The sequence below is a fragment of the Conger conger genome, chromosome 1, assembly GCF_963514075.1.
Source record: "Conger conger chromosome 1, fConCon1.1, whole genome shotgun sequence".
Taxonomy (NCBI): domain Eukaryota; kingdom Metazoa; phylum Chordata; class Actinopteri; order Anguilliformes; family Congridae; genus Conger; species Conger conger.
In genome coordinates, this window is record NC_083760.1 from 60,721,722 (window position 1) to 60,736,161 (window position 14,440).

The following is a 14,440-nucleotide window of genomic DNA, read 5'->3' on the forward strand; positions in this document are numbered from 1 at the left end:
TGATGTAACAAACTGAGCAACTGCACAGGAACGGCAGTTGTGAGAGCAGTGATAGGGAGGCCAGTTGTAACGCTGACAGAGTTGGCTGTAATGGGGCAAAGTTTCCAGAAATCTCTTAACATTTCACAGTGTTGGCCTCTTTGGGAGAGTGGGATGTCTGAGAAAGGCCAAGATTAAGTCATAGTTGGACTTTTCCCTGGAACTTTCTGGAAGAAAATGTTGTGGTTTGATGAGACTAAAGTTGACCTCTTTGGCCTGCAAATGAAGCGCTATGCTTGGCACAAGCCATCATCCAGATGACACCATCATGCTGCCTGGTTGGTTTTCAGCAGATGGGACTGGCAAGCTTTTTTCCGTCATGGTCAAGATGGATGGAGTCAAATGCAGGCACATTCTTGAGGAGGCCCTGTTTCCACCTACAAGAAATGTGTGTTTATGGCAAAGGTTCCTGCTGCCAACAGTACAAGCACACAACAAAACTACAAAGCAATGGCTTAAAAACAAGAATGGTGGCCCAGCCAAAGCCCAGATCTATCTCATTGAAAATCTGTGGCATGACCTGAAAATTGCTTTCCACCAATACTCTGTCTAACTTGGCATGAGTTGGAGCAAATTTGCATCAAAGAACGGGCAAGACTTCCAAAAATATAAATGTGCATAACTTGTACAGACATATCCTAGACAATTCAGAGCTGTAATTACTGCCAAAGTTCTGTCTACAAAGTATAAACTCTAGGGAGGAATACATTTGTAAATGATGAATGTAAGTTATTCATTTCTGATTTCTGGAAAAACTGTGATGAAAATGTATTTTGAATCACAGATGTGTTGTATTTATTGTGTTGGTGAAAGGGAATTTGTTTGTGTTTGTGTTTATATATTATACACTCACTTTATTAGGAACACCTTTACTCCTACTTATTCATGCGATTATCTAATCAGGCAATTGTGTGGCAGTAGTGCAGCGCATAAATTAATGCAGATGCAGGTCAATAGCTTCAGTTAATGTTCACATCAACCATCAGAATAGGGAGAAAATGTGATCTCAGTAGTTAATACCAATCAATCATCGCTTGAATGCCACAGCCTATTTGATTATTCTTGCTGACCATGTGCATTCCTTCATGGCCACAATGTACCCATCTTCTAATGGCTACTTCCGGTATGATAATGCACCATGTCACAAAGCAAAATTTATCTCAAACTGGTTTCATGAACATGTCAATGAGTTTAATGTTCTTCAGTGGTCTTCCCAGTCACCGGATCTGAATCAAATCGAACACCTTTGGGATGTGGTAGAATGGGAGATTCACAGCATGAATGTGCAGCTGACAAATCTGCATAAATTGCATGATGCAGTCATGTCAACATGTAACAGAATCTCAAAGGAATGTTTTCAACATCTTGTGGAATCCATACCACTTAGAATTGAGGCTGTTTTGAGAGCAAAGAGAGGCTCTACCCAGTATTAGTATTGTGCTCCTAATAAAGTGCTCAGTGAGTGGATATATTACACATAATATGTGTATATGTATGTGTGCATCAACACATCAAAATAGTCAGCTGTAACAAGAAAATGTGAAAAAGTTCATGGGGGATGAATACTTTCTGAAGGCACTGTAATTCATCATGCAGGTATCGATTTACTGTGTGGGGAAAAATTTTGTGTTGCAGTGCTGATTGTAAATCTGTTTCGATCCTCGGTGCTTGTAGAGATTTTTGGTGCAGATTGAGTGTGCTGATGTTCATTATTTGTCAGTGTTGAGTGTGCGCTGGTGGGTGTTAAGGCCGGGTTCGGGGAGTTGTGACTGGTGTCGTTTGGCGTGTCCTACAGGGAGCAGGCTCTCCTCACCGCCCGCCGTTCGCCGGTGTTGGGCCGACAGAGGGAGTACGAGCGCATCAGGTACCCGCACGTGTACGACGCCTACGCCGAAGCCAGCAAGACCTCGGCCTTCGTGGGCGGTGCCAAGGTGAGCCTCCGATGTTTCCACAGACGTGAGCTCAAGACACCAAACGAAAGATAATGTTGGCCAACATTCGCCAACATATTCAGACTTCTTTCTGTTCCCCACAAACGTTAGCTAACATTAGCTAGTTTGAAAAGGTGCACAGCAAAAGTTGACAATCATTTTACTTTTCTAATGCACTTCAAAGTAATATGTGTTCTTTAGCTGCTTACCTGGGTTTAATCAGCTAGCTCGCATCTGTTTGTATGAAAAAGGCTAAATGGAATGTTAATGTAAAATCATTCAACAGTATCTGTTTGCTGCAAATGTTCTTTGGCTGTCTTGAACACACGTCAGGTCTGGAGCCTGTTCTCAGAAATCTGAGCAGGTTTGGTTGGCCTAGACCGAAATGAGTTCTGTTCTGGTTCATCCCTCAGGGGGAGTTCTGTGTGTGTGTGTATCAGCAGGTCTGTGTGTATCTGTGTGCCTTAGTGTGGGTGCACCTCCCCATTTTGACATTATTTTTTGGCACATTAAAGAACAGTATGGGGGAATGTTTAGACCTGTCACTTTCCCTTCCTGCCCATGACGAATACATTATGGGTCATTTTGTCTTGTTATTTATCTCCCAGCTGGAAAGGGCCGAGAGAGGAAGGAAATTAAACCTTTTGCTCCGCCCTTTTTCAATCACCTGCAGAGTACGTGGCCAAACACGGGCGGTGTTTCCTGTCGTGTGGCTGGTGGCCTCATATTTCAGCTCACACATCCATTTTCTCCCGCGTTCCCTCCAAATTAGCGCGCCCACACCATGCTGCAAAATAGCTTATGAGAGCAAAATTTTTCTTTTTTCTCTATTTCACTCTGAAACTTAAATCATTGAAGTTTTCTTATTTGCCTTCTTTTTTTAGCAAATTTTCTGGCAGATAGAAGAATGAATGTTCTGGGGAACGGCCCTCCCCTCCCAGTATGGCATGAGAGGAACAGCATGTCCCAAAGCTTCTCACAAAATGGACGTTCTTATTTACCCATACACACAGCGGCCCGATCGCATCATCGCTGTCATGCAGGAGATTACTCAAAGCTTATGTTTTTAATCCAATTTATATGATAGCTTCATTTTTCATTCCCGGTGGTCTTTGTTTTCTTATTTTAGTACTCAATTTGCATAAACTAATTTTGTGAGGTTTATTTATTTATTTTTTACTTGCGTTTCTGAAAAAAAAAAGCAGCCGGATTAAGTTAGTGTCACTCACTGTACCACCCGTGTTTATTGACGCTTATCGACCCCCGCTGTAAGACGCTGAAAATGGCAGGCTATTGGTGTGGTTTTATCAGCCAATTGTTGTTTGCAATTCTCCGGGAAGGTTTCGCGAACGATCTTGTAATGGATTGGCAGTTTTTCAGGAGGGAGGTGTTTGTAACCAAACGCTTCCAAAGCAGGGCTGTGCCGTTGTAATCCTGGGAAAAGTGCTGTACTTAACCGCAATTGCTTCGGAAATATCCCGCTTCGTGAAAATGAATTGCTTAATGGATAGTTTTTCCACTACCTTTTTTTAACTCGTTCGTTTAGATCCCCCAGGCACATGCTGCTGCTTAAGGCAAATGCAATACCGGCAGTCCTATTCATTCACTCATTTCATTTTTCAGTGACTCCTTTAATCTAAGCAGAAGTGAAAGTGGCTACGTCACAGCGTTAATTATTGGCGATTGTTTTGTTAGGTAGTGGTACTTAAATTTCACCCTTGAAGGTTAATTGATTAATTGCACCAATGTGCACCGGTGTGCACCAATAAAAACCCAACATTGTGAATTTGCATTCTCTCCACATCGACATAATTAACACTATACAGACACTGCAGGGCTGCAGCCATCAATGAGCTGCGCAACATGCGTGTTAAATCCCTTTTGCCAGGAGTCTGCCCAGTTTTACGGCCTGTAGCATAGGTCCATGTCACCAAGCAGAAAGACTAAAATGAGCTTCTTCTCCTGGCTGCAGATGCTGCTTCCGGAGGGAATCAAGCGAGAGAACAACAAGATGTTCGAGGAGGTGGTGATTCCGCCCAACGAGCCCATGCCCATCGGCTTTGAGGAGAAGCCTATCTATATCTCTGAGCTGGACGAGGTCAGTGTCACAGTGTAAGAGTGCAAGAGTGCTGGCCATGCAGAGACTGCACAGGCCACCTCTCTCGCTCTCTCGCTCTCTCTCTCCCTCGCTCTCTCTCTCGGTCTCTCTCTCTCGCTCTCGCTCTCTCGCTCTCTCTCTCCCTCGCTCTCTCTCTCGGTCTCTCTCTCTCGCTCGCTCTCGCTTTCTCTCTCTCTCTCTCTTGCTCTCTCTCTCTCTCTCGCTCTCTTGCTCTCTCTCTGTGTCTTTTTCACTCACTCACCCTCTCTTTTGTGATCAAATGTTTTTTGATTCAACAAGAATTCTCAAACAGAATATTCAACAGTAACATACCCCACACTCACTCTCCCTCTCTATCTTTCTCTCTCTCACTTCCTCTAGCCACTCGTTCTTCCACCCTTCCCCTCTGTGTGAGTCTTATTAGGTGTGCTTTAATGCATATATGTACACGCCTTGTCAAGTGCAGAAGGTAGTGGTGGGAAATTTGCTGTGTCTAGCCCTGGATCTGTCCCAGTGAAATTGGATTGGATTGGATTTTGCATGAAATACTACAGAGGTGCTATCTTTGCGGTGCTTTATTGGCTTTTACTCTGTTTCTGTGTGTACTATCAGACTGAGATGGTATCAACACAGCGGTATTGGATTCTCCTCCCGTGATGTCAGAATTATTACCTTCTCTGATGTTAGTGTTTTGATTTCTGGCCCCCCGTGATTTCAGCTGTGTTGGGTTAGGACCGAGCCGTATAGCGCTACGCTAATTACCAAACGCAGTAATGAATCATCTCCTCCATATGGTGTGTTGCATTTCTTTTTGTCTTTTTTTCTTTAATTATACCGGGTGCAGCAGTAAACAGCCAAGTATCCAAACAGCCAAATGTCACCGTGGTTATCTATTGGGTGTTGATAAGACAGCCAATCAGCAGCAGGGGCCTTACAGCTTCCATGTTTCGCAGAAACACATCACATGATCACGTGAAAGCTGTATGACAGCCAATTACTGATTGGCTGTCTTTTCAAATAGATAAATAATACTGTTTATTTGTTGATTTCATTAGGGAAGTTTACTTGTTTTTCTGGTAGAAATAAATGAAAAAAGAAAGGCAGTACACCACGCAGTGACAATGATCGTACATTGCACAGCTGTATTTTGGGTTCTCCCCTGTGATACAGGTATCCAGTGGTTCTCTCCTGTATCACAGGTGGCTATGGAAAATTGATGAAATTCCCGTATCCACACTATATTGGATTATGTATTTTGGGTATTTTGGGTATGATCTGTCCGAATGACCCATCAACATATGACACACATTTCCAAAAGTTTTTTGGACAACACGGTAAACTTATGACTTTCCTGCCTCATATATTAACACATAACACATTTGCAGTCTGTCATCAGTACCTGTACTCTAATGTACTGCCCTGATGACACCGTGATCTAGGGCTGGGCAATATAGCCATCGCGGTATAACAATTTTATTTTTGTAAGAGCAGTAACACCTATCTCCGGCTTGCGATTTCTTTCAGTCTTTTTTTATTTAATCATAACTGATGCGGTAGCACACCTCCAATTTTCTGAGCCAAAGTGAAACGCTTCCAGAGAAAAAATTGTCACTCGTATCTTTTCAATGTTGATGTGACAGCAACAGGACCATGCTGTTTCCATGTGGTAGATAAAAACATGACTACAAGGATAAAGAGCTAAAAAGTAAGCAATGTGCTACGAAAACTACTCGGTAAGTTAACCTACATTCAATAGATACAAGTGATGTTTTTTCTCCCCTGGAAGCATTTCACTGAAGTTTGGAGATGTGTTACTGTATGAAGTGTGATTAAAGACAAACCCTACCGCCACCTGCCTGAGATAAAAACTGTTCGATGGACCGCGATAGCGATATTGCACAGCACTACTGTGAACCCATACACTCACCTAGCACTTTATTAGGTACTTATTAGACTTATTCTCTAGACTTCTACTGCTGTAGCCTATCCACTTAGAGGTATGATGTGTGTTCAGAGATGCTCTTCTGCTTACCACTGTTGTAATGTGTGGTTATTTGCGTTACTGTCACTTTCCTGTCAGCTTATATCACATGTATTCCCCATTCTGATGGTTGATGTGAACATTAACTGAAGCTCCGTATCTACATGATTGTATGCATTGCACTGCTGCCACACAATTGGCTGATTAGATAATCGCCTGAATAAGTAGGTGTAATAAAGTAAAAATGTTCCTAATAAAGTGCTCAGTGAGTGTAGACTGTGAACACATATACAGTATGTCATCAGTACCTCTAGCCTAATGTAGTATCCTGATATCTGGCTTGATGGCACATCCGGTGACTTCAGTATCGGAAACAAAGATAATTTATCCGCAGGAGCTAAGATAATGCATGCATGGATCAGAGAGATGAAAAGCAGGGGGGTGTTTCACCCACTCAATTAAGGAACCACTCCTCATTGCGCAGGGGACTTGTTGGTAAACAAGCTGTACTTCCACCTGCAGCGTGCACGGGCTATCAGTGAAGTGTACCATTCTGCAGGGGTTACAGGATCAAATCCCGGGCAGAGAACTGTGCTCCTACCCTTGGGCTGGGTGCTTAACATGAAGGTCTTTAGTAAACGTCCAATTATATACACAGATAATATGCAAAAATGCTAGCTGTGTCTGGGTAAGGGTGAAAAACGACTGCATGAGGCAAGACTAACACGACTTGCGATGTCGGTTATGGTAGTCGTGCCCTTTTCGGTCGTAAATAGGCTTTCGGATTGTTCCTGTAAATGATTGCGGAGGCAGACCTTTTTTGGGTTCCCTCCTGCATCGTATATTATGGGAGCAGCTCATCTCCATCTGCCTCTTCTGAAGCGAAGGCCCTGGCTTCTATTGTAATTCAGCGAACAACTCGCTAATGGGCCCTTTAGGAGAGGCAGTGCTATAATGTGGGTGCATTAGCACATATTTCCTCTCTGTTCCTCTGAGATATTCCTGAGGGTTTTTCTCAGCACCGCTCCTCCTGTTGAATGTCTTGTCTCTCGCTACACGTGTTCGGTTGAGCGCGGCGAAACCGTTCGCACAGTCTCCGGGGCCGCTTTCGACCGGAGGTCGGAAATTCCCAGGCTGTGTTTGCGTAAACCGTACTTCACACCGCCCGCGTTGAAGTACGCCCATCTGACTAACAGGGCCAGCTGAGGTGACATTAGAACACTGGAAAGCGCTTATGAGAGGTTTGCAAGGTTCTGTTGTTTTTGTCGGGTATGGCCTCGCGAAACTAGCTCCGCCCGGTTTGTCGACCCGGTCAAACATCCACCTCAGCTGAAATTGATTTCCACGCAGTGGCTGATGAGCGTTTATTGAATGTTATTGTGTGTATTGCCGGAGAAGATGATGATGGCTACATAGTCCGCACCGCTACAAGTCCGTACCGCCTCATTGTTTTAAGTCTGCCCTGTCGAATAACAGATATGACAGAGGCTGTCCGTTAATCGCCACAGGCTTAAGTCAGTTTTCAGTCTTCCTTCAGGTGATCCTGCATCCTCTCACATTATAGCCCAGTTTTAAAAAGGCATACATGAACATTTGGGCTTTTGATTTCAACCAAATCTCTCACCCTCAAAAAGACTTTTGGAAAAAATCTTTTGGAAAATCTTTTCATGTCCCTCTGGTTGTTTCTGTCTATATTTTTGTATTTTTTGGCAGAACAAGTGGGGATGGCGATACATGGATGAGATGTTTGTATACTTTATGTATCTGCAAAGCAGATATTTTTTCCCCATGGTTAGTCATACAGATTATCAGATTGGTCTGACTGGAATGTTACCTGCAAACAGCTTGCCTCTTCAGGGCTTCCTGCCTCAGCATCTGTGAGGAACTTTATCCAGATGAAAATACCTTTGTCATGATGTTTATTTTTGGTTTAAAAAACTATTCTTTGTATTTGGATTCCGTGGGCTGACATGTTTCCCCCGGGCGGTCCGATAATCGCATATTTTCGGGGAGTGTTTTTGTGATGTGGACAGATGGGCTCCCCGTTCACATAGATCAGAGGGGAGAGCGGATCGTTTGGTAATGTCTGCGTGTAGAGATTGGCTGCACCTGTGCTTGACGACGTCGGGCTCAGGTGCAGGCATAGCGGAGGGGCGAGAGGGTCGGCATGCTGCCTGTCAGCCTCAATCTAACTCTACAGCGACGTTAGCGTGACGTTGACCTAACGTTGGCCTTTATCCTCCTCCACTGCACGCTGTCAGCCGAGCCAGGGATTCCCAAGGGTCGGTTCAGAGGATTCAATCAGATGCGATTCTGAATTTGATTTGTTATGCCTGGCAGCTTATTAAAAGTGTCTCTTTACACCCTGTTTTTAAAAAAGCTTAAACTCTGCAAACATGCATCACTCTAGCTAGTGGGGGGATGGTGCAAAATGGGGGCTTCTCAGCTTTCATCCACCCTCACTCCTCACTGTGCACTTTTAGCATACCTGTTGCCAAGCTCCAAACACGTTTAACTTGAAGCGGTGGCTTATGTTGCCTGACGTGCTTGTCAGAAGTAATCCCAGGGGGCTGGGCTATGGAGTGGTTGGTTCGGTCTCCCAAGATGGGCGACGTGACCAGGACATTGATGACATTACCTGGACATCTCTGCTGTTCCGCATACTAGGCAAAGACGTGACACAGCAGACTGTTTTTCACTGGGTGTTCAGTATCTCACTCTGTCTCTGCTAAATGAAACTACCATGACTCTTTTTCAGGGCTTTAGGGGGCATTAAAGGCTGCCCTACTGCACTTCTTGGGGCATTGAAGCAAACCCTGGGCATTTGTATTGGGCCATTTAAGGGCACCCGAGATGCCTCTTTGGAAAAGGCTCATTGTCTCACTTTACTGACATATCATCCCTCACACACCAGCGCAGGAAGTCAAATTCCTTGGGTGGTGGACCAGGAAGTAAATGGCCGTTTGAAAATCTCTGGCCTCAGATTGACAAATGGCCCCGACGCCAGCCGCCTCGTACCGCCACATACCGCGAGCGGAGGCAGGAAGGATTTATCCATCTTCTGCAAGACTCATTTCCTGTGTTTTTCCCCTCCATTCTTCCCCACAGAAAAACGATTAATTACCCCTGCAATCGAGCGGGGGGTTTGCCCGATGCGAGGCGGAGGAGGTAGTGTGAAATCAATGAAGCTTGTTTCCGTTATTATCATTATTATAATTCCGCATGTCCTGTATGATTTAACGAAAAGAAACGTATCTGAAATGGAGCCAGATGTTAAATCCGCACAATTTCCTCAGTTTGCCTTTTTTTTAACCCCTCTCCGCTTTTAAAGCTTTATCTTTTTAGTTCTACATTTCCGCCCGCAGCCAGTGCAAATCCTTTCCTTTTGAAACTCTTTGTGACAGAAATAGATTGATATCGAGCTACTTTATCTGAGTGATGTGAATTAGCCGAAGTAGCGGCTCTATTCATTAGGTAAAGCTTCTGGAATTCTTAAACAAAGTGCCTCCTTCTTATAAAACAGTAGCGTGTAACGGCTAATAAGTCTTTACGCACTGTTAGAGGGTTTGGAAAGGCAAGCGGAAAGGTCTGCCTGCTTTTTTAATGCACAAATTGTCATTTATTGAAAGCTGTAATGGGCAACAAGGACATGCTGGCCGGCATGCCTTTAATAGCTTTGTGAAACATTTAAAGTGGGGAATTTATTAGTGACCCTTTTAACTAATGAATCACAAGGCCTGACTCCTGCCTTATTCCTGCTGGTAAAAGCCTTTCTAATCCATGTGTGTGTGTGTGTGTGTGTGTCTGCGTGTGCGGGTAGTGTGTGCATGTGTGAGTGGGTTTGGATAGTGTAATTGTGTGTGCGTGGGGTGTGAGTGCGTGTGTGTGGGTTGTAAGTGTGTGTGTGTGTGTGCGCATGATGGCGTGTGTGTGTATGTGTGCGTGTGAGTGCGTATGTGTGAGTGCCTGTCTGTGTGGGTTGTAAGTGTGTGTGTGTGTGTGTGTGTGTGTATGTGTGCGGGTTGTGTGTGCATGATGGCGTGTGTGTGTGTGAGTGCGTATGTGTGAGTGCCTGTCTGTGTGGGTTGTAAGTGGGTGTGTGTGTGTGTGCGGGTTGTATGTTGTGTGTGCATGATGGCGTGTGTGTGTGTGCATGTGAGTGCGTATATGTGAGTGCCTGTCTGTGTGGGTTGTAAGTGGGGGTGTGTGTGTGTGTGTGTGTGTGCGGGTTGTGTGTGCATGATGGCGTGTGTGTGTGTGTGTGTGTGTGTGTGTGTGTGTGAGTGTGTATGTGTGAGTGTCTGTCTGTGTGGGTTGTAAGTGTGTGTGTGTGTGCGTGCGTGCGTGCGTGCGTGCGTGCGTGCGTGTGAGTGCCTGTACATGTGCACACCCACAGTCTCACATACGTTCACAAGTGTGAGCTGCGGTTAAGCCCTTTATAGCAGTCAAAATGTTACAAAATTGGAGTAGATTATCTTAAAAAAGTCGTAATTCTTTTCTTCTGACCTTGACAGCCATTTGTGCTGCACTTTTGCTCCCTTTTCTGTTACTTGCACATTATCAGTGAACCTCGCTCGTCCAAGCGGTATGTCACCTGACCCAGCTGCTAACTTGTGCGCCACATATTGTGTGGTGCCATTAGCGGATTTGCCGGTTTCGCCGGTTTGAGGCGTCTGACAGCTGCTGTTATACCCTTCAGAAAACACTTCACCTCCATTTCCCTGGTAAAAATAAGAATCACTGTTCATGTTCATGGGGTGTTGAGCTGCTATTGGGAGAGTATTATCAGAAATGGAAAGGTGTCTTTGGAATTCCCGATGGTGTGACAACCATGTGAAAAAGAGGCGTAAATTAAGACTGATTTGATCACATTGATCACGTTTTTGAGGCAAAGTCATCCCAGAATCTAAAAGGGCGTATCCGCAGTATGACGCCCTCTGGTGGAGTGGAAGCAGTAAGTGCAGTTTGGTGTTTGGAGCAGGCTCTGCATCCCTCTCTTTTCCCTAATACACTTATTTTTCCTGGGGGCAATCAAGACACATGGTGGAACCTCGGTGGTGAGGAACACCTTTCCCACTGCTGATTCTCGTCCCATCCAGATAAACGGTGCCCCTGAATCAGCTGTTGACGACTTGAATATCCATTTTTCAATAAACCTGCTACTTAATACACCGCTGCCACCACAAATGGATAGTGAACAGGTCTATCTTTTGTAACAAACTTCTGCATAATGATGTGTAAGCTGTGTTTTTACAGGTGGGTTGTCCTATTCCCTGGTTCCCATGGAGATGGAGTTGATGCGCGTAATGTAGTGAAAGACTAGTCCGTTTAGGCTGGTTCTTAGCGTACCACCTGTTCACAGTCACGCCAGCCATACTCCCACAGACAGCCAAATACTGCTCTATGAAATGGTGCCGATCTGCTCAACATCCAGTCGCTCTCATTGGAAAACGATGAAAGATGGTGGTCTGTGTGGTACTTCAGCAGCTTGATGTCATTCAGTCCGACAGCAATTAACTTCGCCTTTGACGAGTTTTGACTTCTAGCGAGCCCATCACGCAATGCTTTGGTAGCTCACAATCAAATGCGATTTGTTCTGTGGTCAGTTTAAGTAGCTTGGCCTTCGAATAACAACAAAGCGAAACTCTAAATGTGGGCCCGTTTGTATGTGGTGTCTGCATGTGGTATTGTGTGTGCTTGGATGTTGGATCAGGTTCAATAATTGCATGCAGTAGAGGGCTTTGAAACCAGTTCCAATAAAGCTTTGAACCACTTTTTCAGTACACCCCCTACGCCTCTCTCCCGTGTGTGATGCTGGTTCAGAGCTGTGTGTGGGGGAGACATCCTTTACCTGTCAGACTCCCAAACCCCCCCCACCCCCCACATCCTGTCACACTCCAGGGGATGGGGTTGGGGAGGAATCTGCTGCTCACACGCACAGACACACACGCGCCTTAACGAGCTCAGGCACTAACGAGACCAAGCAAAGAGCGCGTCCATCCATAATTAATCCCCTCTGATTGAGTTTTCTAATCCTGTTTATATTTGCCTTTCTTAATTCATACATTTTTCATTTTAAAAATATGTATTTGTGTACATTCGTTTAGACTTGCAAAACAGGTATGAGGACATAAACACCCCGCAATCAACATAAAACAGGTTTTTAATAGAAATTAATTCCGACATTTAAGTTAAAATTCAAAGCACAGTCCTAATCCAAACTCCCTATTTTCTTCTCTATGACTGCTTTTTGACTTTCTCCTGCTTTTGACTTGAAAAACAGCAGAAAGACTGAGGTAAAGACCTCAAGCACTAACGTTTGAACATTGTATTTGAACATTTCTACGTATTTCTGCAGCACAAACTGCCCAGAGACAGGAAATAGAGAGTAGTGGGTAGAGCTGTCATATAAAGTGGAACAGGAAAGATGAGTTAGGTTATGAATGGGAGGAGGAGAAGGAATTTTATGGATGAAGGAGGTAGAGGAAGAGCAGTTGAATATTAGATGTTTGGGAGAACAGTTTTGGAACAGTTGAGGTGTGGAGGGGGAGAGAAAGAAAGAGAAGGCAGAGAGGAGTGAGGAGCTTTAGGTGTGGAATAGGAGTTTAGAGTGAAGTTTGGAATAGGGGTTTAGTGTGAAGTTTAGAATCGGAGTTTAGGGTGAAGTTTGGATAGGAGTTTAGTGTGAAGTTTGGAATAGGAGTTTAGTGTGAAGTTTTGAATAGGAGTTTAGTGTGAAGTTTGGAATAGGAGTTTAGTGTGAAGTTTTGAATAGGAGTTTAGTGTGAAGTTTGGAAAAAGAGGTATGAATGTGAGGAGGAGGAGGAGGCGGCATGAGTAGGGATAGTAGGACAGGTGAGTAGGAGGAAGATTTGGAGTGAAGGAGGCGGAGGAGAAGGAGGCAGAGGAGGGGCGAGTAGCAGTAATGGGGGTGTTAGTCAGTAGAAGAGCAGGAGTGAAAGTGTGGGTGTGAAGCTTTAGAGGCGGCCAGAAGGAGGCAGAGGAAGGGCGAGTAGCAGTAATGGGGGGGTTAGTTAGTGGAAGAATGGGATGGTATGGGGGTACAGAGTGCCAGGGTAAGGGGGTACAGAACGGCAGGGCTGAGAGCTCTTTGCGGGGTCCCCTCGCTCCGTGGACAGATGCCGCAGGGCGGGGTGATGTATTACCCCTCGCTCCCTCTGTCCGCCGTGCAGGAAATTAATGGGCTTCCCGTGTGCTGCATCTGCATTTCTCCCCCAGTCAGACTCCATTTTACATCTGGTGTCTGTACACAAGCACTCCGCAATACTCAATAACACACGCAGACAGAGGGAGAGATGGAGGGGGAGAGAGAGTCAGGGGAGCGAGGGAAGGAGATGGGGGGGGGGGGGGGGGGGGGGGGGGGGGGGGAGTGTGTAAGGGATAGAGAGAGAGACCCGTCCATATGGCCTTTACTCCAGGCCTTGGAGGTAATGCACTGTAAGGGCTAAGGAATAACCCCCCCCTCCGGATAGTGCTGACAGCAGACAGACAGAAAGCACCCAGCCCCGACAGAAGCACGTTCGGCGTTTATCATTTTTAATTTGAGACGCGGCGCTTTTTCGGATGACAAACGGCAGGCTCCGAGGACGATGCGTATCTGCTCCCGCCGCCGCGAGGAAGTCTTCATTTGTCGTGACGTTTTAAAAAGCTGTCATATTGCTGCCAATAAAAAAAATAATTGAGAAAAAAGGAGCTTTGTAATGTTGTTCCTCGCTGACGTTGATCCTCTGTGTTCTCCGAACGGCGCGCGTGCCGCGAACAAAGCGGCAAAATGAGATGTGATGAGCGCTTGTGTACCGCAGTGAGAGTAGCCTGGGGGAGTGATGGAGTGTTTATTTTTGAGTGGAGAAGCTGCACTTAATGGACTTAATAGATGAATCTAGGCCAGGGAGCTGGCGGAGTTAGAGATTCTGATTTGCATGCCTGGCTCTTACAAATGGCCTCCCCTCCCATAGGCCCAGAGCTGGCTGACACCCTGACTTTCACCTTTTTCCCCAACACACCTCTCTCACAGTTCTGCTGAAACACTCCTCTCTCATAGTGCTGAAACACACCTCTCTCACAGTGCTGCTGAAACACTCCTCTTTCACAGTGCTGCTGAAACACTCCTCTTTCACACTGCTCTCTCACAGTGCTGCTGAAACACTCCTCTCTCACAGTGCTGAAACACACACCTCTCTCACAGTGCTGAAACACTCCTCTCTCACAATGCTGAAACACACACCTCTCTCACAGTCCTGCTGAAACACACACCTCTCTCACAGTGCTGCTGAAACACCTCTCTTTCACAGTGCTGCTGAAACACTCCTCTCTCACTGTGCTGCTTAATCACTCCTCTCTCACAGTGCTGCTGAGACACACACCTCTCTC

General features: G+C 45.4%; 1 protein-coding gene across 2 annotated transcripts in view; it reads left to right on the forward strand.

Annotated features, from left to right (window-relative positions):
- Nucleotides 1-14,440, forward strand: part of ascc3 (activating signal cointegrator 1 complex subunit 3) — a 244,015-nt gene that overhangs the window by 43,169 nt on the left and 186,406 nt on the right. For both annotated transcript variants that reach the window (XM_061237731.1, XM_061237739.1), the window contains exons 7-8: nucleotides 1,835-1,970; nucleotides 3,943-4,068. In XM_061237731.1, coding sequence (XP_061093715.1) covers nucleotides 1,835-1,970; nucleotides 3,943-4,068 — 262 coding nt within the window. The remainder of the gene's footprint in view (nucleotides 1-1,834; nucleotides 1,971-3,942; nucleotides 4,069-14,440) is intronic.